The 25022-nt window shown below is 33.9% G+C and overlaps 1 protein-coding gene and 1 long non-coding RNA gene across 2 annotated transcripts; one reads left to right on the top strand and one right to left on the bottom strand.

Annotated features, from left to right (window-relative positions):
- The first annotated feature begins 13801 nt into the window (after positions 1-13801).
- On the top strand, positions 13802-19679 carry LOC146734605 (uncharacterized). The gene is made up of 7 exons (XM_085507553.1): positions 13802-13888; positions 16286-16505; positions 16923-17084; positions 17367-17656; positions 17914-18024; positions 18310-18435; positions 18724-19679. The coding sequence occupies exons 1-7, from the start codon at positions 13802-13804 to the stop codon at positions 18850-18852; spliced, it is 1125 nt and encodes a 374-aa protein (XP_085363679.1). The 3' UTR covers positions 18853-19679.
- Positions 19680-22646: 2967 nt separating this feature from the next.
- Positions 22647-23553, bottom strand: LOC146734604 (uncharacterized). Its single transcript, XR_014931545.1, has 2 exons — positions 23309-23553; positions 22647-22814 (listed from the first exon to the last, which is right to left on the bottom strand). It is a non-coding gene; the product is annotated as an uncharacterized LOC146734604 (long non-coding RNA).
- Between the last annotated feature and the right edge of the window lie 1469 nt (positions 23554-25022).

The raw sequence follows: 25022 nt of genomic DNA, 5'->3' as shown, positions 1-25022 counted from the left end.
TCTACGCCTTAGCAACCTAATACATGCATATCATGCACTCTGCCAGTTACATTTCATTGCTTTTATATCTCATAACATTGCTTTGTCTATTATAGATAATGACGAATGTCAACTTGGCACGCATGAATGTGATCATAATTGCATTAATACAAACGGGTCATACTATTGTGAATGTATGGATGGTTATTTACTGGTAGATAATTACAATTGTACTGGTGAGCGAGTGTTAATGCCATCCTAAACATTGCTTCAACATTCTACTCCTCAGCAACGTAATACATGCATATCATGCACTCTACAATTAACATTACATTGCTTTTATATCTCATAACATTGTGTTGTCTATTATAGTTAATGATGAATGTCAACTTGGCACGCATGAATGTGATCATAATTGCATGCTTTTTGCAAGTTACATTTAATTGCTTTTATATCTGTTTACTATTCTTTGTCTATAATAGATATTGATGAATGCCAACTTGGCACGCATGAATGTGATCATACTTGCTTTAATACTAATGGGTCGTATTATTGTGAATGTATGGATGGTTATTTACTGGCAGATGATTACAATTGCACTGGTGAGTGTTAATGTCATCCTAAACAAAGCTTCAACATTCTACAATTTAGCAACGTAATACATGCATATCCTGCCCTTTGCAAGTTACACTTCATTGCTTTTATATCTCTGTACTATTCTTTGTCTATAATAGATATTGATGAATGCCAACTTGGCACGCATGAATGTGATCATAATTGCATTAATACTAATGGGTCATACTATTGTGAATGTATGGATGGTTATTTACTGGTAGATGATTACAATTGTACTGGTGAGTGTTAATGCCATCCTAAACATTGCTTTAACATTCTACACCTTAGCAACGTAATGCATGCATATCATGCGCTCTGTAAGTTACATTTCATTGCTTTTATATCTCATAACATTGCTTTGTCTATTATAGATAATGATGAATGTCAACTTGGCACGCATGAATGTGATCATAATTGCATTAATACTAATTGGTCGTATTATTGTGAATGTATGGATGGTTATTTACTGGTAGATGATTACAATTGTACTGGTGAGTTGTAATGCCATCCTAAACATTGCTTTAACATTCTACACCTTAGCAACCTAATACATGCCTACCATGCGCTCTGCAAGTTACATTTCATTGCTTTTATATCTCATAACATTGCTTTGTCTATTATAGATAATGATGAATGTCAACTTGGCACAAATGAATGTGATCATAATTGCATTAATACAAATGGGTCATATTATTGTGAATGTATGGATGGTTATTTACTGGTAGATGATTACAATTGTACTGGTGAGTGAGTGTTAATGCCATCCTAAACATTGCTTCAACATTCTACTCCTTAGCAACCTAATACATGCATATCATGCACTCTGCAAGTTACATTTCATTGCTTTTATATCTCATAACATTGCTTTGGCTATTATAGATAATGATGAATGTCAACTTGGCACACATGAATGTGATCATAATTGCTTGCTTTTTGCAAGTTACATTTAATTGCTTTATATCTGTTTACTATTCTTTGTATATAATAGATATTGATGAATGCCAACTTGGCACGCATGAATGTGATCATAATTGCATTAATACTAATGGGTCGTATTATTGTGAATGTATGGATGGTTATTTACTGGCAGATGATTACAATTGTACTGGTGAGTGAGTGTTAATGCCATCCTAAACATTGCTTCAACATTCTACACCTTAGCAACGTAATGCATGCATATCATGCGCTCTGCAAGTTACGTTTCATTGCTTTTATATCTCATAACATTGCTTTGTCTATTATAGATAATGATGAATGTCAACTTGGCAAAAATGAATGTGATCATAATTGCATTAATACTAATGGGTCATACTATTGTGAATGTATGGATGGTTATTTACTGGTAGATGATTACAATTGCACTGGTGAGTGTTAATGTCATCCTAAATATTGCTTTAACGTTCTACAATATAACAACGTAATACATGCATATCCTGCCCTTTGCAAGTTACATTTAATTGCTTTTATATCTCTTTACTATTCATTGTCTATAATAGATATTGATGAATGCAAACTTGGCACGCATGAATGTGATCATAATTGCATTAATACTAATGGGTCGTATTATTGTGAATGTATGGATGGTTATTTACTGGCAGATGATTACAATTGTACTGGTGAGTGAGTGTTAATGCAGTCCTAAACATTGCTTCAACATTCTACACCTTAGCAACCTAATACATGCCTACCATGCGCTCTGCATGTTACATTTCATTGCTTTTATATCTCATAACATTGCTTTGTCTATTATAGATAATGATGAATGTCAACTTGGCACACATGAATGTGATCATAATTGCTTGCTTTTTGCAAGTTACATTTAATTGCTTTTATATCTGTTTTCTATTCTTTGTCTATAATAGATATTGATGAATGCCAACTTGGCACGCATGAATGTGATCATAATTGCATTAATACTAATGGGTCATACTATTGTGAATGTATGGATGGTTATTTACTGGTAGATGATTACAATTGTACTGGTGAGTTGTAATGCCATCCTAAACATTGCTTCAACATTCTACACCTTAGCAACCTAATACATGCCTACCATGCGCTCTGCAAGTTACATTTCATTGCTTTTATATCTCATAACATTGCTTTGTCTATTATAGATAATGATGAATGTCAACTTGGCACAAATGAATGTGATCATAATTGCATTAATACTAATGGGTCGTATTATTGTGAATGTATGGATGGTTATTTACTGGCAGATGATTACAATTGTACTGGTGAGTGAGTGTTAATGCCATCCTAAACATTGCTTCAACATTCTACGCCTTAGCAACCTAATACATGCATATCATGCACTCTGCCAGTTACATTTCATTGCTTTTATATCTCATAACATTGCTTTGTCTATTATAGATAATGACGAATGTCAACTTGGCACGCATGAATGTGATCATAATTGCATTAATACAAACGGGTCGTATTATTGTGAATGTATGGATGGTTATTTACTGGCAGATGATTACAATTGTACTGGTGAGTGAGTGTTAATGCCATCCTAAACATTGCTTCAACATTCTACACCTTAGCAACGTAATGCATGCATATCATGCGCTCTGCAAGTTACGTTTCATTGCTTTTATATCTCATAACATTGCTTTGTCTATTATAGATAATGATGAATGTCAACTTGGCACAAATGAATGTGATCATAATTGCATTAATACTAATGGGTCATACTATTGTGAATGTATGGATGGTTATTTACTGGTAGATGATTACAATTGCACTGGTGAGTGAGTGTTAATGCCATCCTAAACATTGCTTCAACATTCTACTCCTTAGCAACCTAATACATGCATATCATGCACTCTGTAAGTTACATTTCATTGCTTTTATATCTCATAACATTGCTTTGGCTATTATAGATAATGATGAATGTCAACTTGGCACACATGAATGTGATCATAATTGCTTGCTTTTTGCAAGTTACATTTAATTGCTTTATATCTGTTTACTATTCTTTGTCTATAATAGATATTGATGAATGCCAACTTGGCACGCATGAATGTGATCATAATTGCATTAATACTAATGGGTCGTATTATTGTGAATGTATGGATGGTTATTTACTGGCAGATGATTACAATTGTACTGGTGAGTGAGTGTTAATGCCATCCTAAACATTGCTTCAACATTCTACACCTTAGCAACGTAATGCATGCATATCATGCGCTCTGCAAGTTACATTTCATTGCTTTTATATCTCATAACATTGCTTTGTCTATTATAGATAATGATGAATGTCAACTTGGCACAAATGAATGTGATCATAATTGCATTAATACTAATGGGTCATACTATTGTGAATGTATGGATGGTTATTTACTGGTAGATGATTACAATTGCACTGGTGAGTGTTAATGTCATCCTAAATATTGCTTTAACGTTCTACAATATAACAACGTAATACATGCATATCCTGCCCTTTGCAAGTTACATTTAATTGCTTTTATATCTCTTTACTATTCATTGTCTACAATAGATATTGATGAATGCAAACTTGGCACGCATGAATGTGATCATAATTGCATTAATACTAATGGGTCGTATTATTGTGAATGTATGGATGGTTATTTACTGGCAGATGATTACAATTGTACTGGTGAGTGAGTGTTAATGCAATCCTAAACATTGCTTCAACATTCTACGCCTTAGCAACCTAATACATGCATATCATGCACTCTGCCAGTTACATTTCATTGCTTTTATATCTCATAACATTGTGTTGTCTATTATAGATAATGATGAATGTCAACTTGGCACACATGAATGTGATCATAATTGCATGCTTTTTGCAAGTTACATTTAATTGCTTTCATATCTGTTTACCATTCTTTGTCTATAATAGATATTGATGAATGCCAACTTGGCACGCATGAATGTGATCATACTTGCATTAATACTAATGGGTCGTATTATTGTGAATGTATGGATGGTTATTTACTGGCAGATGATTACAATTGCACTGGTGAGTGTTAATGTCATCCTAAACAAAGCTTCAACATTCTACAATTTAGCAACGTAATACATGTATATCCTGCCCTTTGCAAGTTACACTTCATTGCTTTTATATCTCTTTACTATTCTTTGTCTATAATATATATTGATGAATGCCAACTTGGCACGCATGAATGTGATCATAATTGCATTAATACTAATGGGTCATACTATTGTGAATGTATGGATGGTTATTTACTGGTAGATGATTACAATTGTACTGGTGAGTGTTAATGCCATCCTAAACATTGCTTTAACATTCTACACCTTAGCAACGTAATGCATGCATATCATGCGCTCTGCAAGTTACATTTCATTGCTTTTATATCTCATAACATTGCTTTGTCTATTATAGATAATGATGAATGTCAACTTGGCACGCATGAATGTGATCATAATTGCATTAATACCAATGGGTCGTATTATTGTGAATGTATGGATGGTTATTTACTGGTAGATGATTACAATTGTACTGGTGAGTTGTAATGCCATCCTAAACATTGCTTCAACATTCTACACCTTAGCAACCTAATACATGCCTACCATGCGCTCTGCAAGTTACATTTCATTGCTTTTATATCTCATAACATTGCTTTGTCTATTATAGATAATGATGAATGTCAACTTGGCACAAATGAATGTGATCATAATTGCATTAATACTAATGGGTCGTATTATTGTGAATGTATGGATGGTTATTTACTGGCAGATGATTACAATTGTACTGGTGAGTGAGTGTTAATGCCATCCTAAACATTGCTTCAACATTCTACGCCTTAGCAACCTAATACATGCATATCATGCACTCTGCCAGTTACATTTCATTGCTTTTATATCTCATAACATTGCTTTGTCTATTATAGATAATGACGAATGTCAACTTGGCACGCATGAATGTGATCATAATTGCATTAATACAAACGGGTCATACTATTGTGAATGTATGGATGGTTATTTACTGGTAGATAATTACAATTGTACTGGTGAGTGAGTGTTAATGCCATCCTAAACATTGCTTCAACATTCTACTCCTTAGCATCCTAATACATGCATATCATGCACTCTACAAGTTACATTACATTGCTTTTATATCTCATAACATTGTGTTGTCTATTATAGATAATGATGAATGTCAACTTGGCACGCATGAATGTGATCATAATTGCATGCTTTTTGCAAGTTACATTTAATTGCTTTTATATCTGTTTACTATTCTTTGTCTATAATAGATATTGATGAATGCCAACTTGGCACGCATGAATGTGATCATACTTGCATTAATACTAATGGGTCGTATTATTGTGAATGTATGGATGGTTATTTACTGGCAGATGATTACAATTGCACTGGTGAGTGTTAATGTCATCCTAAACAAAGCTTCAACATTCTACAATTTAGCAACGTAATACATGCATATCCTGCCCTTTGCAAGTTACATTTAATTGCTTTTATATCTGTTTACTATTCTTTGTCTATAATAGATATTGATGAATGCCAACTTGGCACGCATGAATGTGATCATAATTGCACTAATACTAATGGGTCATACTATTGTGAATGTATGGATGGTTATTTACTGGTAGATGATTACAATTGTACTGGTGAGTGAGTGTTAATGCCATCCTAAACATTGCTTTAACATTCTACACCTTAGCAACGTAATGCATGCATATCATGCGCTCTGCAAGTTACATTTCATTGCTTTTATATCTCATAACATTGCTTTGTCTATTATAGATAATGATGAATGTCAACTTGGCACGCATGAATGTGATCATAATTGCATTAATACTAATGGGTCGTATTATTGTGAATGTATGGATGGTTATTTACTGGTAGATGATTACAATTGCACTGGTGAGTGTTAATGTCATCCTAAATATTGCTTTAACGTTCTACAATATAACAACGTAATACATGCATATCCTTGCCATCCTAAACATTGCTTCAACATTCTACACCTTAGCAACGTAATACATGCATATCCTGCCCTTTGCAAGTTACACTTCATTGCTTTTATATCTCTTTACTATTCTTTGTCTATAATAGATATTGATGAATGCCAACCTGGCACGCATGAATGCGATCATAATTGCATTAATACTAATGGGTCATACTATTGTGAATGTATGGATGGTTATTTACTGGTAGATGATTACAATTGTACTGGTGAGTTGTAATGCCATCCTAAACATTGCTTCAACATTCTACACCTTAGCAACCTAATACATGCCTACCATGCGCTCTGCAAGTTACATTTCATTGCTTTTATATCTCATAACATTGCTTTGTCTATTATAGATAATGATGAATGTCAACTTGGAACAAATGAATGTGATCATAATTGCATTACTACTAATGGGTCATACTATTGTGAATGTATGGATGGTTATTTACTGGTAGATGATTACAATTGCACTGGTGAGTGTTAATGTCATCCTAAATATTGCTTTAACGTTCTACAATATAACAACGTAATACATGCATATCCTGCCCTTTGCAAGTTACATTTAATTGCTTTTATATCTCTTTACTATTCATTGTCTATAATAGATATTGATGAATGCAAACTTGGCACGCATGAATGTGATCATAATTGCATTAATACTAATGGGTCGTATTATTGTGAATGTATGGATGGTTATTTACTGGCAGATGATTACAATTGTACTGGTGAGTGAGTGTTAATGCCATCCTAAACATTGCTTCAACATTCTACGCCTTAGCAACCTAATACATGCATATCATGCACTCTGCCAGTTACATTTTATTGCTTTTATATCTCATAACATTGCTTTGTCTATTATAGATAATGACGAATGTCAACTTGGCACGCATGAATGTGATCATAATTGCATTAATACAAACGGGTCATACTATTGTGAATGTATGGATGGTTATTTACTGGTAGATAATTACAATTGTACTGGTGAGTGAGTGTTAATGCCATCCTAAACATTGCTTCAACATTCTACTCCTTAGCATCCTAATACATGCATATCATGCACTCTACAAGTTACATTACATTGCTTTTATATCTCATAACATTGTGTTGTCTATTATAGATAATGATGAATGTCAACTTGGCACGCATGAATGTGATCATAATTGCATGCTTTTTGCAAGTTACATTTAATTGCTTTTATATCTGTTTACTATTCTTTGTCTATAATAGATATTGATGAATGCCAACTTGGCACGCATGAATGTGATCATACTTGCATTAATACTAATGGGTCGTATTATTGTGAATGTATGGATGGTTATTTACTGGCAGATGATTACAATTGCACTGGTGAGTGTTAATGTCATCCTAAACAAAGCTTCAACATTCTACAATTTAGCAACGTAATACATGCATATCCTGCCCTTTGCAAGTTACACTTCATTGTTTTTATATCTCTTTACTATTCTTTGTATATAATAGATATTGATGAATGTCAACTTGGCACGCATGAATGTGATCATAATTGCATTAATACTAATGGGTCGTATTATTGTGAATGTATGGATGGTTATTTACTGGCAGATTATTACAATTGCACTGGTGAGTGTTAATGCCATCCTAAACAAAGCTTCAACATTCTACAATTTAGCAACGTAATATATGCATATCCTGCCCTTTGCAAGTTACACTTCATTGCTTTTATATCTCTTTACTATTCTTTGTCTATAATAGATATTGATGAATGTCAACTTGGCACGCATGAATGTGATCATAATTGCATTAATACAAATGGGTCGTATTATTGTGAATGTATGCATGGTTATTTACTGGTAGATGATTACAATTGCACTGGTGAGTGATAATGCCATCCTAAACATAGCTTCTACATTCTACACCTAAACAACGTAATACATGCATATCATGCACTCTGCTAGTTACATTTCCTTGCTTTTATATCTCATAACATTGCTTTGTCTATTATAGATACTGATGAATGTCAACTTGGCACGCATGAATGTCGTCATAATTGCATTAATACAAAGGGGTCATACTATTGTGAATGTATGGATGGTTATTTACTGGTAGATGATTACAATTGTACTGGTGAGTGTTAATGCCATCCTAAACATTGCTTCAACATTCTACTCCTTAGCAACCTAATACATGCATATCATGCGCTCTGCAAGTTACATGTCATTGCTTTTATATCTCATAACATTGCTTTGTCCATTATAGATATTGATGAATGTCAACTTGGCACGCATGAATGTGATCATAATTGCACTAATACTAATGGGTCATACTATTGTGAATGTATGGATGGTTATTTACTGGTAGATGATTACAATTGCACTGGTGAATGTTAATATCATCCTAAACATTGCTTTAACATTCTACATCTTAGCAACGTAATGCATGCATATCCTGCACTCTGCAAGTTACATTTCATTGCTTTTATATCTCATAACATTGCTTTGTCTATTATAGATAATGATGAATGTCAACTTGGCACGCATGAATGTGATCATAATTTCATGCTGTTTGCAAGTTACATTTAATTGCTTTTATATCTGTTTACTATTCTTTGTCTATAATAGATATTGATGAATGCCAACTTGGCACGCATGAATGTGATCATAATTGCACTAATACTAATGGGTCATACTATTGTGAATGTATGGATGGTTATTTACTGGTAGATGATTACAATTGCACTGGTGAGTGTTAATGCCATCCTAAACAAAGCTTCAACATTCTACAATTTAGCAACGTAATACATGCATATCCTGCCCTTTGCAAGTTACACTTCATTGCTTTTATATCTCTTTACTATTCTTTGTCTATAATAGATATTGATGAATGCCAACTTGGCACGCATGAATGTGATCATAATTGCATTAATACTAATGGGTCATACTATTGTGAATGTATGGATGGTTATTTACTGGTAGATGATTACAATTGCACTGGTGAGTGTTAATGTCATCCTAAATATTGCTTTAACGTTCTACAATATAACAACGTAATACATGCATATCCTGCCCTTTGCAAGTTACATTTAATTGCTTTTATATCTCTTTACTATTCATTGTCTACAATAGATATTGATGAATGCAAACTTGGCACGCATGAATGTGATCATAATTGCATTAATACAAATGGGTCATACTATTGTGAATGTATGGATGGTTATTTACTGATTGATGATTACAATTGCACTGGCGAGTGTTAATGCCATCCTAAACATTGCTTCAACATTCTGCATCTTAGCAACATAATACGTGCATATCATGCACTCTGCAAGTTACATTTTATTGCTTTTTCTATCTCATAACATTGCTTTGTTTATTGTAGATAATGATGAATGTCAACTTGGCACTCATGAATGTGATCATAATTGCATTAATACAAATGGGTCATATTATTGTGAATGTATGGATGGTTATTCGCTGGTAGATGATTACAATTGCGCTGGTGAGTGTTCATTCCATCCTAAACATTGCTTTAACATTCTACACCTTAACAAAGTAATACATGCATATCATGCACTCTGCAAGTAACATTTCATTGCTTTTCTATCTCATAACATTGCTTTGTCTATTATAGATACTGATGAATGTCAACTGGGCACGCATGAATGTGATCATAATTGCATTAATACAAATGGGTCCTACTATTGTGAATGTATGGATGGTTATTTACTGGTAGATGATTACAATTGCACTGGTGAGTGTTAATGTCATCCTAAACATTGCTTCAACATTCTACACCTTAGCAACCTAATACATGCATATCCTGCACTCTGCCAGTTACATTTCATTGCTTTTATATCTCGTAACATTGCTTTGTCTATTATAGATAATGATGAATGTCAACTTGGCACGCATGAATGTGATCATAATTGCATTAATACAAATGGGTCATACTATTGTGAATGTATGGATGGTTATTTACTGATTGATGATTACAATTGCACTGGCGAGTGTTAATGCCATCCTAAACATTGCTTCAACATTCTGCATCTTAGCAACATAATACGTGCATATCATGCACTCTGCAAGTTACATTTTATTGCTTTTTCTATCTCATAACATTGCTTTGTTTATTGTAGATAATGATGAATGTCAACTTGGCACTCATGAATGTGATCATAATTGCATTAATACAAATGGGTCATATTATTGTGAATGTATGGATGGTTATTCGCTGGTAGATGATTACAATTGCGCTGGTGAGTGTTCATTCCATCCTAAACATTGCTTTAACATTCTACACCTTAACAAAGTAATACATGCATATCATGCACTCTGCAAGTAACATTTCATTGCTTTTATATCTCATAACATTGCTTTGCCTATTATAGATAATGATGAATGTCAACTTGGCACACATGAATGTGATCATAATTGCATTAATACTAATGGGTCATATTATTGTGAATGTATGAATGGTTATTTACTGGTAGGTGAATACATTTGCACTGGTGAGTGTTAATGTCATCCTAAACATGTATGTATGTAATGTATGGATGGTTATTCGCTGGTAGCTGAGTACAATTGCATTGGTGAGTGTTGATGCCATCCTAAGCCGTGCTTTAACATTTTACTTCAATAAGAATAAAGTCAAATATAAAGTTATCCTCATCTTCAATGTTATTTGTTTAAAATTTCTGGCAGAATCTTTATTTATCCTTTGTTTTAGCGATTTTCCTCTTTCCTAATTCAATTACCAGATTGAGATCACTTTGACGAAACTTTGATAGCATTTTACGCAAATTAAAAACACATATTTAAGTATTTTTTAAATGTATCGTTTGTTTTAAATAATCTATATGTTCATAATTGTTTTTTTTTTCACCGGGACTATTATTACGTCTTTCCTTCCATGACTGAATGTATTCATTAATTAATTTTGTTTTTACTACTTTTGAGAGTTTAGTAACGCTATTTGTGTTATGGTTTTGTGAAATGTTTTTTACCCAGTTTAAGTTCAGAAATACTGCTTCCCCAAGTGCACAGTTTAGCATGATATATTTTGGTAGAGTTCTTAATTTATACCAATATTTAATTTAAGCAATTTCAGCTTTAATTTTGATTGGAAATCTACCCTAATGACAAGTGTAGGTATCACTCTACTAACAAACAAAATACATCGATATAACTGAATTGTTCCAGTTTAGTCTTCCCGAGAAAACAGTAGTCGGTCTTTGCAGAACCCGGGTTAACAACGATTTAGTGGAATTACCGTTTGCTACCGCTGAGGTGAACTGGGATATTTGTGTTGAGGCTTATGATTCACGTTTATAAATATAATAATTCTTAACTTAACTTTGGTATTCATATCTATAAATAAGTATAATTATATTAATCCCATGATATTTTATCTTAGGTTGACGGCAACATACACTAGAGATTACCGCTAGAGTGTTGTATGAATCCGAGCCTCAGGCGAGGGTTTATTACCTCGATCCTATGTCATCGGACCGTATATAGCCCCAAAAGCTCCTGACAAAGTTCAGGCAGCACGTACAATGAAAACAAGTTCGGCAGTATTTGACATAACACTGCGGTGATATGGGTTTTGGATCTACCCTGTCTTACGTCACACCGTGGTGATACGCAAGTTATGCATGTGATAAAATAATATATACCAAAATAAACGTGTCGTATTATTTCATAAAGCTACTATAAGATGACATAAACCTCAATGGATATGACGTGTCTTCCATATACCGTGGTGATTATCACCGATGATTGCACAACCCGGTCTAAATTATTTCAGATTGCATATGTGTTCATCGAATTATTGAAACGATCCAACGTTTACCTGAAAATAGGACCCTGTGGATTTCAATTAGTTGATTATTTAATATTATTAATTGACATATTTTTTTTAATAGCTCTACAATATCAAAGCACACGAGTGTTTTAAATTGTTTACAGGTACAACTACATTGGAGTCAACTCCACCCATAGCTACTGGTTCAATTATAACTCCGACACAACATACTGCGACATTATTATCAACACTGTCAACGCCATCAATATCGGCCTTATCATCATTGTCATCGTCATCGTCGTCGTCGTCATCATCATCATCATCATCACCATCATCATCGTCGTCGTCATCCCCATCATCAACATCGTCGTCGTCGTTATTATCATCATCATCATCATTATCATCACCATCATCGACATCATCATTATCATCTGCTGCTGCTTCGTCTGACACCTCAACAGCTCCACCAATGTTACTCACAAGTACACAATGAGTTTATTTATTTATTTATTTATTTATTTATTTATTTATTTATTTATTTATTTATTTATTTATTTATTTATTTATTTATTTATTTATTTATTCAACTTTCCTACTTTGTTTCTACAATAGTTCTTCGAACACCTGGGGGGTTGATAGTGGCGATGCTCAAGATGGGTTATGAAACATGTACGTCGTAGTTGGGCGTAACTAGTAACAAGATTCATATATTTGCGTTCTAGTCGTGAATACAAATGTTGATGAGTGTGCCCAACTACCGTCCCCGTGCAGTGGTGATAGAATATGCCTCAATAGAAAAGTTGGTTATGACTGTATCTGCAAAAAAGGTTACTTTGAAAAGGACATGCAATGCAAACGTAAGTAGGTATTGTATTGTATTGCAAACGTTTTGTCAGTGTGGGGCCTTGGCATTCTGGAATGTCAATGAATACAATTTAGTAAATATATAGTAGACAATATTTGGTAATTATATCTCGAGTCGCGGCTTTTCCTGTACAATAAAACTCAAAGTGGATGTCTGCCCTTAATTTGAAGAAATTGTATTAAAAAATTACTGTGTCATATTTAATGTTTATATTCGTAGTATACCAGACCGATTAAGGACAAAAATAGTACACAAACAAACGCAAATGATGTGTTTAGGTGCGTTATAGTAAACTAGGAATGCACTCTAGAACCAACATTACATCATTAGCCATGCACCGAGCGGTGGCGAAATTGAAAAAAAAAAAACTCTCGTAATCGTGATACTTTTTATTTTTTATATCGGCAGATTCGAAAACTTTCAGTATGATGACCCCCAACTATATTAGCTGTATTGTATCTCGAAATTAAACATCATCAAAATTAGATGTTTACCTGAGTATGAGTATACTCACAACATATAATTTATACAGTAAGGTTTTTATTTATGTTTATTTGGCAGGGTCTATAACTCATATAGTCACTTATATTATTGTATCAATCATGAGAATACCTGCAACATACATTGATGCCTATGACGCCCCATCCTCTGATGCATATTCCGAGGTTTCTAAGAGAAATATGGACGAGGTATGTCATTACCAAGTTTTATACCACGTGATATCATTATCATTCATGTCATCATATTATATCATTATCATTTTACGATGTCAATAAATAGCATGTGTTTCAAATCACGTCACTAATAATTACGTAACGCGATTAATTATTCATGAAGACTTTCTATATCTCTATATAAGTAAATAGCGACATATATATATTTTTGTTTTTGAACGCTTAGCACGGGCTAAGAGGTCAAATACCTTATCCCGTGCTAAGAAAACGTGTGTGAACGCTTAGCACGGTCTGAGAGGTCAAATACCATATCACATGCTAAGAAAACGTGCGTGAAGGCTTAGCACGAGCTATGAGGTCAAATACCCATTGTATTGGATGTTCGATTGGAAGATTCACTATTGTAATCATAACGATTCATTTCGGTATGCCATTTCCGACATGACAATCAACGTGCTCACATAAAGAGATACTGTTCTCGAGAATAAATGACCTGGCGATTAGACTCTGTGCTACTTCCTGTTATTCTGCAATCTTCACTTTCTGAATTTTGTAACAATACAACTAACATGTATATATTTCCAGTCATTGTACTGAATAATCAGACTTAAAATGATTTTTTTTATATTTTTAACAAGTTTGGGTTTTCCTCAGCCTGTGCTAACAACTGTTCCCTCCTGTGCGTGAACGCAGTTGGATCTGTCCGATATGCAAACATATGAGATTAAATCTGAGCCGGTACTTCGTGTAGCGTGAACACTACTATTGAAAAAAAAAATCTTTGGCTTTGATAAGGCTTTAAATTAAGATTCTACAAATCACCGAAAGGTCGCAGGTAGAGTCAAAATTGTCGCTGCTATCTTTAATGCAATCCTTCCAATCACGATGAACATTGCAGAAAATGTTTTTTCCCAAACGAAAGTTAATATTATTGAAAATAAATAACTTCCTTGTGATGGATAATCAGTAGAAATGGAAAAAAATGTAACGATTAAATTTGTTTTAATATTCCAGTCGTGAGACAGGTTAGTGTTTAGTCCCCGTTCGGACGAAGTCCGAAAACGGGGACTATTTATTTGGGTTCGTTCCGTTCGTCCGTACGTACGTCCGGAGCTATATCTCGGACACCCATTGACGGATTTCTTTCAAACTGTACATGAAGACAATACATAATGTCTTACATATGCGCGTCAGGTTACTTTATGATCGGAGCAAAAATGGTAAAATTTGCTATTTCTGAACCTAAACGTGTCCGCAGCAGTTTCTCGGAGATGACTGGGCCGATTTGGATCAAAGTTGGTATGATGATCATACATATTTGGTACCCATGCTACTTTCCCTTGAATGCCATGAACGTTTCTGTTTAAATTTTGTACAAAGATAGTATACCAAGAGATACAACTACACCATCATTATTTTTGTGATTCGATTCAATATGGCTGACTGACGCCCAATTTTCATGTAAAAGTGCTAAATCGTAATTTTTACATGTCCGGAGCTGTTTATCATTGATGACTGGGCTGATTTGGATCAAAGTTGGCATGATGATCATACATATTGGGTTATAGTTGCATGTCATATTTTTTCTGTGATTCAAACTAATATGGCTGACTGGTGGCCATTTTGTGTTTCATGATACCCATGCCCACTTTCCCATGAATGCAATGAACATTTCTGTTTAAATTTTTTACAAAGACAGTATACCAATATATACATCAACATGAACATTATTTTTGTAATTTGATTCAATATGACTGCCCAATTCTCATGTAAAAGCACTAAATCATATTTTTTTACTAATCCATATCTTATTAATGGTTCCAATCTAATCTCAATGGCGTCATCAGCATCAAATTGATATGTCAGATCACAAAATTTTGGACGGGGAGTGTTTCATTAACAATGACTTGTTCTCTACGGATTGGCCTATGTCTAGGACGTTATAGTGAATGAAATTGACTGATTTATATTACAAATAAATATGTCGACATGTATCATTACCTCTGTTCACTTAATAATAATCAAGGTTTCTGCAAATTTGAGCTCATTGTTTAAACAACAAACCTAGCATGCTTTTTTCACGTTAGAAACTCATTTTTAAAAATACCCATGCGCATGCTTACGCCTATCGTTTGTTCGTGAATGTTTTTCGCGTAACTGAAATCTAAACATCTACGAAGCTCCAACCGTATTGTCAATTTCTTCCTTCTCATTTTCTGTTATCACGCAATAATAACAGCGAGTTGCCCTTTATTCCTTAAATAACTAATAAACACAACTGTCTTATATTAATGCGGTATCATGTAGTCAAAGAACAGTATTTATTGTTCAAATAAATTAGTACTAGTATTTGTATTCTGGTAATGTCCGTACATAGTATAAAAAACACAATAATACACTTACGTCACACAGGTTGATGCTTTACTAAGTGAAATATATGGTGCCGATTATTACGGTGTAAAAATCTTAAGTTTCTACAGAGGGAGTATAGGCGTGAATGCAGTTGTTTACTTCGATGATGTATCTGAGGTTTCGTCGCCAGATATTAAAACTACACTTATGAACGCTGCTGAAATATTTGACGGCTACGTCGGCGATCTGAAATTGATTCCTGAATCCATTGATGTTAACCGTAAGTGTGTTCATTTTGTTTGATTAAGCGTGATATGCTATATTATGTAATAGTATTTTATAACATAAAACGTATTCACAGAGTATTTTGTCGGACAGTTAAAGACGATATATACTACATCATAAATGATATATTCTAAATCATCGTTTTTCTAGTTGCATTACTTATTTGTTTAGCACGTGTTTCGGTTTTTTAAATGGACAATATTCTCACTCGTTTTCCGTCTCAAACAATCAAAACTTTTCAGATGTTCATTGCGTTTTGCGATGCCGCAGATTAGAACAAGTTTGATTGACGTGTGCGTGGAATTTATATTTATCAAATGTCGTAATAAAAACAATTACGTTATATATCAGTGACTTTACGCAACATATATTAAGCACAGTTGTTGTTTTCATGGATTTATTTTGTCCATAGCATATACCGATACGTACTGTGGTGGTTATAGCAGTAATGATTGTTCACTCAACGCAATGTGTACAGAAAATGATGCCGCTTTCACTTGTACGTGTAATTCCGGTTTTGAGGACACCTCACTCGATACTGAAAACAGGCCAGGAAGAGACTGTACAGAGGAGGGTACGTCAAACGTATGCTATTGATCGATATGAAGTTAATGAAGCGGGGGGGGGGGGGGTCGTCACCTGCGCACGCGCGGGAATTGAGTCCCAAGCGACGATGACAATGCACGCTAAAAATGCAAAAGCTCTGGGTTAGAGATGCGTTTGTGAACAGCGACACGCTGTGACCGACTGCCACATGCGCGGTTGACGAATTCTCCCGCTTTAAACTAAACGCGCGTAATACTCGTATCGAGAACAAAACGACCAATTCACCACATACATGTTTATTGTATTTTAGATAACGGATTCATACTCATACTAGCAATAACAATGGGACTGACCTGCTGCATCTTCCTTGTAGCTCTTATTATTTTTGTGATGATTTGCATTCGAGTACACAAACAACAGTCAAAGCAGAAACACGTAGCGCCGATGTACCCACACGGTATGTCTCTAAATTATGTCCCATTTGAGTGGATTGACAAGCAATATAAGCACGCCAATGATGACAGCTCTGACTCTGAAGATGAAAAGAAGATGTCACGTCTGCAAAGAAACCTACGTCACACACCTCGATCTAAAATTAGTGTAAGTTTAATTAAATATCACACCCTAAATTTTACTGAAGAGATTGATTGATTGATTGATTGATTGATTGATTGATTGATTGATTGATTGATTGATTGATTGATTGATTGATTGATTGATTGGTTGATTTTTTTTAGATCACCAGTCTTTTGCATAATATATAACCATCCATTTCTCCTGTCACTCATATTTTACTGAAACTATTCAAAGTATTCAATTCGGAACTCAAAATCATCCTTTCCTTCTGCCACAAGCAGCCATTACATGCTGGACGCACTCAACTACAAAGGTACTCAGACTCAGAGACACTTCCCCAATATATTCCTGCAAAAGATGAAAGCAAGTTCATGCCGTCAAAATCACTGCAGGTAAGAATGTAATATTCAGTTTACACAATATTTGCAAAAAAAGCATAATCAAAATTAACCATATGCATCTGTAAAACGCGCAATAATGTTATTATATATATTAGATGTAATTTGTATCAATAAAAAGGATTATTTAGATTATATCAATAATGTAGTTTCACCTGTCAAATATTCAATATTTTCTCTTTGTCATCATCCTCGTCGTCGTCGTTGTTGTTTTTCTGATACATGTAAATCTCCAACATTATGGATTCTTATTTTAATGTTATTTTATTGCAATAATAGAAACCAAATGTGACGTCTGGGTACGTACCTGATGTTGGTGCTCGGGAGAATGAAACCTCGGAATTTATTACTCCATACGTTGCAACCGGGGACGAGTATCATAAAGCGTACATGGCCGCCGAACAGGTAATGTCCGAGAAACAAAAAACATGAATTCATTGAGACGTTACGCCACCAGTTATCGTGAATACGGCAATCCTGAATACCCTCAAAAAGTAACGAGATAAACTATGTGTTAATGACAGAGTATTGTAAAGGTTTTCCTTGTAACCTTTAACAAGTTATTCTAGTTCCTTGTCACGTTGAACGATATGGAAGCGATATTTCTGTGTTTATTTTATATTTTAACCATAGTGAAACATTGGCAGTGCGTGCTTGCATAACAGGTAATTTACTTTTTTGCTCTTTTTTCAGGATCGACTTGAACATGCTTTATACAAATCTCCTAGAAGACCGGCAAACTACCAAATACCAGACCGCGACTATCCAAGCTCCACGCGTGATGAAGTTTTATCCAAGCCCGTTGAGAATTTAATAGTCTAAATGCGGCTATTTTTTCATAAATGCACCTCGAATATATTTACAAATATAACCTATTATAGACCCTAATATATAAAGACAAAGTGCTTCCAAGTACCCAGAAAAACACTTGTTTTTCAAAAGCTTATAAAAAAAGATTGTGTCTGTCTTGTCACTTTGTGAATGTGTGCGGTTGGACATGCTTTCCAGATGTGCATGTCTTAGGTCTGACAACTACTGGATATCCAGTTTCTGCAACCTAGGTGATTATGTGGCATTCAATAGACCAATCAATTTAATGAATCAGATTAATTTGATTAAAATACATAGTATGATTACTTATTCAGATTGCTCGCTATCAATTCATACTTTTTATTTCTGTTGATGAATTATATATATTACGACAACTACAAAATGTAATATTATAATGTGCTGTGGAAAGCGCGAATTTACAAATTGTATAAAAATTACCTCACACCAGTTTGATTTAAACGTTCGATATATATTTATAAACATCTCTCGAGTAATTGACCTCAAATAAATATCCTATTACGTTTATAAAATAACTTATATGTGCCAGAAATTATTGTGTTTTATTTCTAACAAATTCATTCGTAATTGAATACGTATGTGACATGCATAAATATGTTGTTTCGTATTTGATTATTAATCAAAGAATGCGTGTTTATTTCAATCAGTTTCATTATTACTATTATGTGATTATAGAAATAGGGATAATATTATACACAAGGAAATTACACGTCGAAGCTTCATAAATAACTGACATATATTACACCAGACATAATCGACATGTTCGCTTATATGTGAATAAATAGTTTATGGTATAAAGACATGTTTACTCAGTTTTCTATTTGTCCATTTTGGTTGTCTTGAATCCAAGTATAAAAGGATTGTCTGTAGGATACTGCAATCATTTTCCTGATCAAAGAAGGAAATGTGCTTTTATCCCATGTATCATGCATGTTCCATGTGATACAAATCATTGGCAACTGTTGGTATCCCACCCCGATATCCAGTGGGTTATCAATGATCTGTTTGGTCGATATTTTCAACTCGAAATTTTATCTCGGAAGATACCAACACACGGCTCGTTTGACGACTGTACTTTATTCAATTATGCGAGTATCATGCGAGTATCAGGGCTTGCCCAGGTGTATATAATATACTTCATAAAAAAGTAATTTGACGTTTCACTACTTAGTAACGATTCATATAGAGCGAAATATTCCATGGATATATACAGCGCTACCAAGTCGCGACGCTGTAAGGCAGTTGGTATTCAGGAACTGAATGGTGTAGCCGTTCCTCAACATAAGCAGTTTTATACTGGCATCAATCCAAAAATGTCCCGTATTATAGAGACTAAGGTAACCTTCAGTTATTCTAAAATTGGCCACAGTGATTCGCAGTCATACACAGAGCATCAGAAGGTCGAGAATATCACTTAGTTTATAAATCTCTACGAACGAACATTCTATTGATATTAATGGTTTGATTGCGACTTTCTAACCTGGCTGGACCATTTCCACCAATCAGATCACAGTATACCCATGCGATAGTCGACGAACATTGGAATGTATGGAACTACACGGAACTTTTGATTTGGAAGGGAAAGCCGCGTTGATTATATGTCAATTTCGCCATCGGATAGTAAACATAACAGTATCAGTGGTAAGTTCGCAGTGAAATAAACAGGTGGTCAACAACAATTTCCGGCGATACATGCGACTTTGATTGCAGACATGTTAGAAGTCGGTTATAGAATGACATGCGCTCACGCCTCGTGGCTTCAAAACCCTGTGTTGATCGTTTCTATTACACATAATTTAACATTTGGTTGCGATTTTAAAATAAATTAAACATGCAAATAACCTCATTAAATAAGCTAACTGTACCCATATTTAATTCACTTTACAAAACAAGCCAAGGTGCTGTTAAAATATTATTTATAGCTACCGTTAGAATAAGAGCGCACATGGAAAGTCCTTTTGAACTGTTCACAGAAAATGCGCACACCGTGTGGTAGTATGAATATCGTAAAAAAAACGTATGAGTGTTTTGTTGCGAGAACGGAATAAAACTATGGTGGAACATATGGCAAACATAAAAACGTCCAGTAATGGTCACGGAAGTTAATAAAGATTCCATTGTTATGCCTTAATTGACTACGCAATTTATTTAGTGTTCGTGAGTATACACCTGTGGGATAGGGCCTATAATATTATTCACAACACAAACAGAAAATTGGCGGTTTCCATGAGAATCAGGTGTGTTTTATCTTGTGAGTCACTTGTAGACTCTCATCGCATGATTATGGATATATTAATTGTACAACTTGTTTCAAACTTGTTTGAAAAAAGCTATACCTGGGGACCGCGTCGTAATTAAAACTTTGTCATATTTATTTTTTTTAGATTTGTGCATTTTTTTTTCTTATGTAAACTGTATAGACGTAATGGAAGTTGTATCATTACTGACTCTACTATATATTGTGTGCAACTATTGTGTCATTGGAGATGTCATCACATTATCGAACACAGACCAGGTAATAATTGTTTTAATGAATTAAGTTAAGGTACCGGGAAGGGTGTTATTTTGGCATTTTTGACAAAAACAATCCCTGTCCCTGCAATACTCCTTTTACCATAATTATATTGTTTGAAAGCCTGGATATAAAGGAACATATTTAAACATCCTAGCTAGTCATTCGCTTACATACGCGTAACGTAACAGACGAATTTCCGAATCTTGTAAATATTACCAAGCCCGCGAATTACAGAAAACACTGTCTGGCTGATTACATTATTCTGTGACGAAACATTGTATTGTTGATTCCCAGAAACATTCACACATATCATCGTTAGTAATTTGTTTTTTTCATTCACAAAGTTGAGAAAACACATGAATGACACTAATTCTAGTAACAAAATACTTGTTATTTGAACATACTAATCAAGGAATAATCCATTACTGTTCAACAGCATTCACTGAAGTATTTACAAATACAAGTGCATCTAATTTGATATAATTAATAATCAAATATACTCTTTATCTAAGCCTCTCCAAAGATTGTAGACACTTCAGATTGTTTAATTATTAGAAAAAAAATAGATTTTTATTATTAAAAAAAAGATGTTTCCCTACTCGCTACCTTAAGTAATATATTAAATCGAATGTTACACACTACAGCACACTTCATAGTAATGCTGACAAAGCAGGACTCATACGTGTTAACTCACCAAGCTGTAAGCGTATTTGCACATATATAAGAAATTAAAGATAAGTGTATTAACAAAAAGACTGGAAATACGGATACAATAAAAAACCTACAGAATCTGTTACAATAACATGTAATATGTAATTAAAAATAGCCAGCGTAAACTTTTTATTTTTATTTGTTATATTTTCTATTTATAGTTTAACTTTGACGTATCCAAAATCAGATATTGGTGTATTTATATCTACTCATTTTGTATCCACGATATCAATCTGATTAAAATCTGATGTAGTGTACGGGCTTTAATTATTTTGGCCATAAACTTATTTTTTATTATATTTGTTATTAATGCCTTTTTATTTTATTATTTTACTTTGATTTTGATTTTGTGATTTTTTTTAATTTCGCCCTACCTACATCTGATCCGACGCCTATGTAAGTCCCGTTCAAATCTCGCGTAAGTAACAGCCAATCACAGCCCCCCTTTTATACAGGCTGTCAGTTGCTTACTTTTCAGTGTATACGGGCAAGCTTTCTGTACATTATATTTTGCCCACTTGAATAAACCATTAATAGAAAATTGCTAGTACATTTTTATTTACAGAAGAAATTTTACAATTTTTGTCATTACATTGAATATTTTTTTCACTTCCAACAAATGTGTACACTTCCAGATACATCTTCGCCAGCCAAGGTTCGTTCATTCAGTCATCGCTTCAATTTTACATCAAACACTGAGCATAATTATCTAGAATGGAAGCAAAAAAATGAGTAAATCGTAATGATTAGAACACTGTTAACAGCTATAGTAAACAATGCAAACTGATTTTAAATTGTATAACGGTCACCGGCCCACGGAATCGACGCAGAAAATTGGAGCAAAAAATATTTCTTGATCAATTGCGATGTGTTCCAAATAACAAATATTTTATTCCAGTCCAAATCAGCTCAATTACTTTAATAAAGAGTTATTGTATAATGTACAAAATGCTGATACAATTTGATGAATATTTACAGCTACGGCTTCAATACCGTAGACGATTTTGGCCCGATCGTCAACAAAACATCACCCGTCTCCAGGGCAAGCGACTGGAAAAAGACACCGGTGTTCTGTCGAACCGGTGGAAACAAAATCGTCACTCCCAGAATAACTACGCAAAATAACGATCTAAACTCGAACCATTCGAGCCACAATATTAACATAAAAATGACTTTCGTTGAATTTGACAATGATAAACTTACCGAAAAGCCGTGTTATTCTCTATAATCCGCCATTTTATTTGAGTCTGTTTGCTACCTGACTCTGCCCGGTGACGTCATCATGTGCGCTATAGAAGGAGGTCTGTGATTCGTTGACTAAAATCGCCGATAGTGGGTCTCGTTGAAATCTCGTTACATAGGCATCGGTTCAGATGTATGTAGGGCGGAATTAAAAAAAAACACGAAATCAAAATCAAAGTAAAATGATAATAAAATAAAAAGGCATTAATAACAAAAGTAATAACAAATAAAATTAAAATAAGTTTATAGCCAAAATAATTAAAGCCCGTACACTACATCAGATTTTAATCAGATTGCCACGATATGAACACCTTTCTAAAACATTTCACCCAATACTAACAGAATAACCATTATCTCGTGCTTTCTCGCGTGAGTTCAGTGTATTACAAAACGAATAATATTATAATGTTTTTTAATTACAGGTTTTGCATAAGAGACAAAATGGTAAATAGACTAGAATATTATTTTCACCACTCGACACAGAATAAATTAGGGGTACACATTCGTCATATTATTGTTGTGCAATAATTAACTAATTGGCACACATGAATGTGATCATAATTGCACTAATACTAATGGGTCATACTATTGTAAATGTATGGATGGTTATTTACTGATAGACGATTACAATTGCACCGGTGAGAGTTAATGTCATCCTAAACATTGCTTTAACATTCTACACCTCAGCAACGTAATGCATGCATATCCTGCCCTCTGCAAGTAACATTTCATTGCTTTTATATCTCATAACATTGCTTTGTCTACAATAGATAATGATGAATGTCAACTTGGCACGCATGAATGTGATCACAATTGCATTAATACAAATGGGTCATACTATTGTGAATGTAAGGATGGTTATTTACTGATAGATGATTACAATTGCACTGGTGAGTGTTAATGTCATCCTAAACATTTGTGTAACATTCCACACCTTAGCAACGTAATGCGTGCATATCCTGCTAGTTTCTAGTTAAATTCCATTGCTTTTATATCTCTTTACTTTTCGTCGTCTATTATAGATAATGATGAATGTTATCTTGGCACTCATGAATGTGATCATAATTGCATTAATACAAATGGTTCGTATTATTGTGAATGTATGGATGGTTATTTACTGGTAGATGATTACAATTGCACTGGTGAGTGTTAATACCATCCTAAATATTGCTTTAATATTCTACACCTTATCAACGTTAATACATGCATATCCTGCTCGTTTCTAGTTAAATTCCATTGCTTTTATATCTCTTTACTTTTCTTCGTCTATTATAGATAATGATGAATGTCAACTTGGCACTCATGAATGTGATCATAATTGCATTAATACAAATGGTTCGTATTATTGTGAATGTATGGATGGTTATTTACTGGTAGATGATTACAATTGCACTGGTGAGTGTTAATACCATCCTAAATATTGCTTTAATATTCTACACCTTATCAACGTTAATACATGCATATCCTGCTCGTTTCTAGTTAAATTCCATTGCTTTTATATCTCTTTACTTTTCTTCGTCTATTATAGATAATGATGAATGTCAACTTGGCACTCATGAATGTGATCATAATTGCATTAATACAAATGGTTCGTATTATTGTGAATGTATGGATGGTTATTTACTGGTAGATGATTACAATTGCACTGGTGAGTGTTAATACCATCCTAAATATT

Source organism: Saccoglossus kowalevskii, chromosome 14, assembly GCF_978046115.1.
Source record: "Saccoglossus kowalevskii chromosome 14, keSacKowa6.1, whole genome shotgun sequence".
Lineage (NCBI taxonomy): Eukaryota > Metazoa > Hemichordata > Enteropneusta > Harrimaniidae > Saccoglossus > Saccoglossus kowalevskii.
The sequence above is the reverse complement of the archived record's forward strand: the minus strand, read 5'-3'. Positions and strand labels throughout refer to the sequence as shown.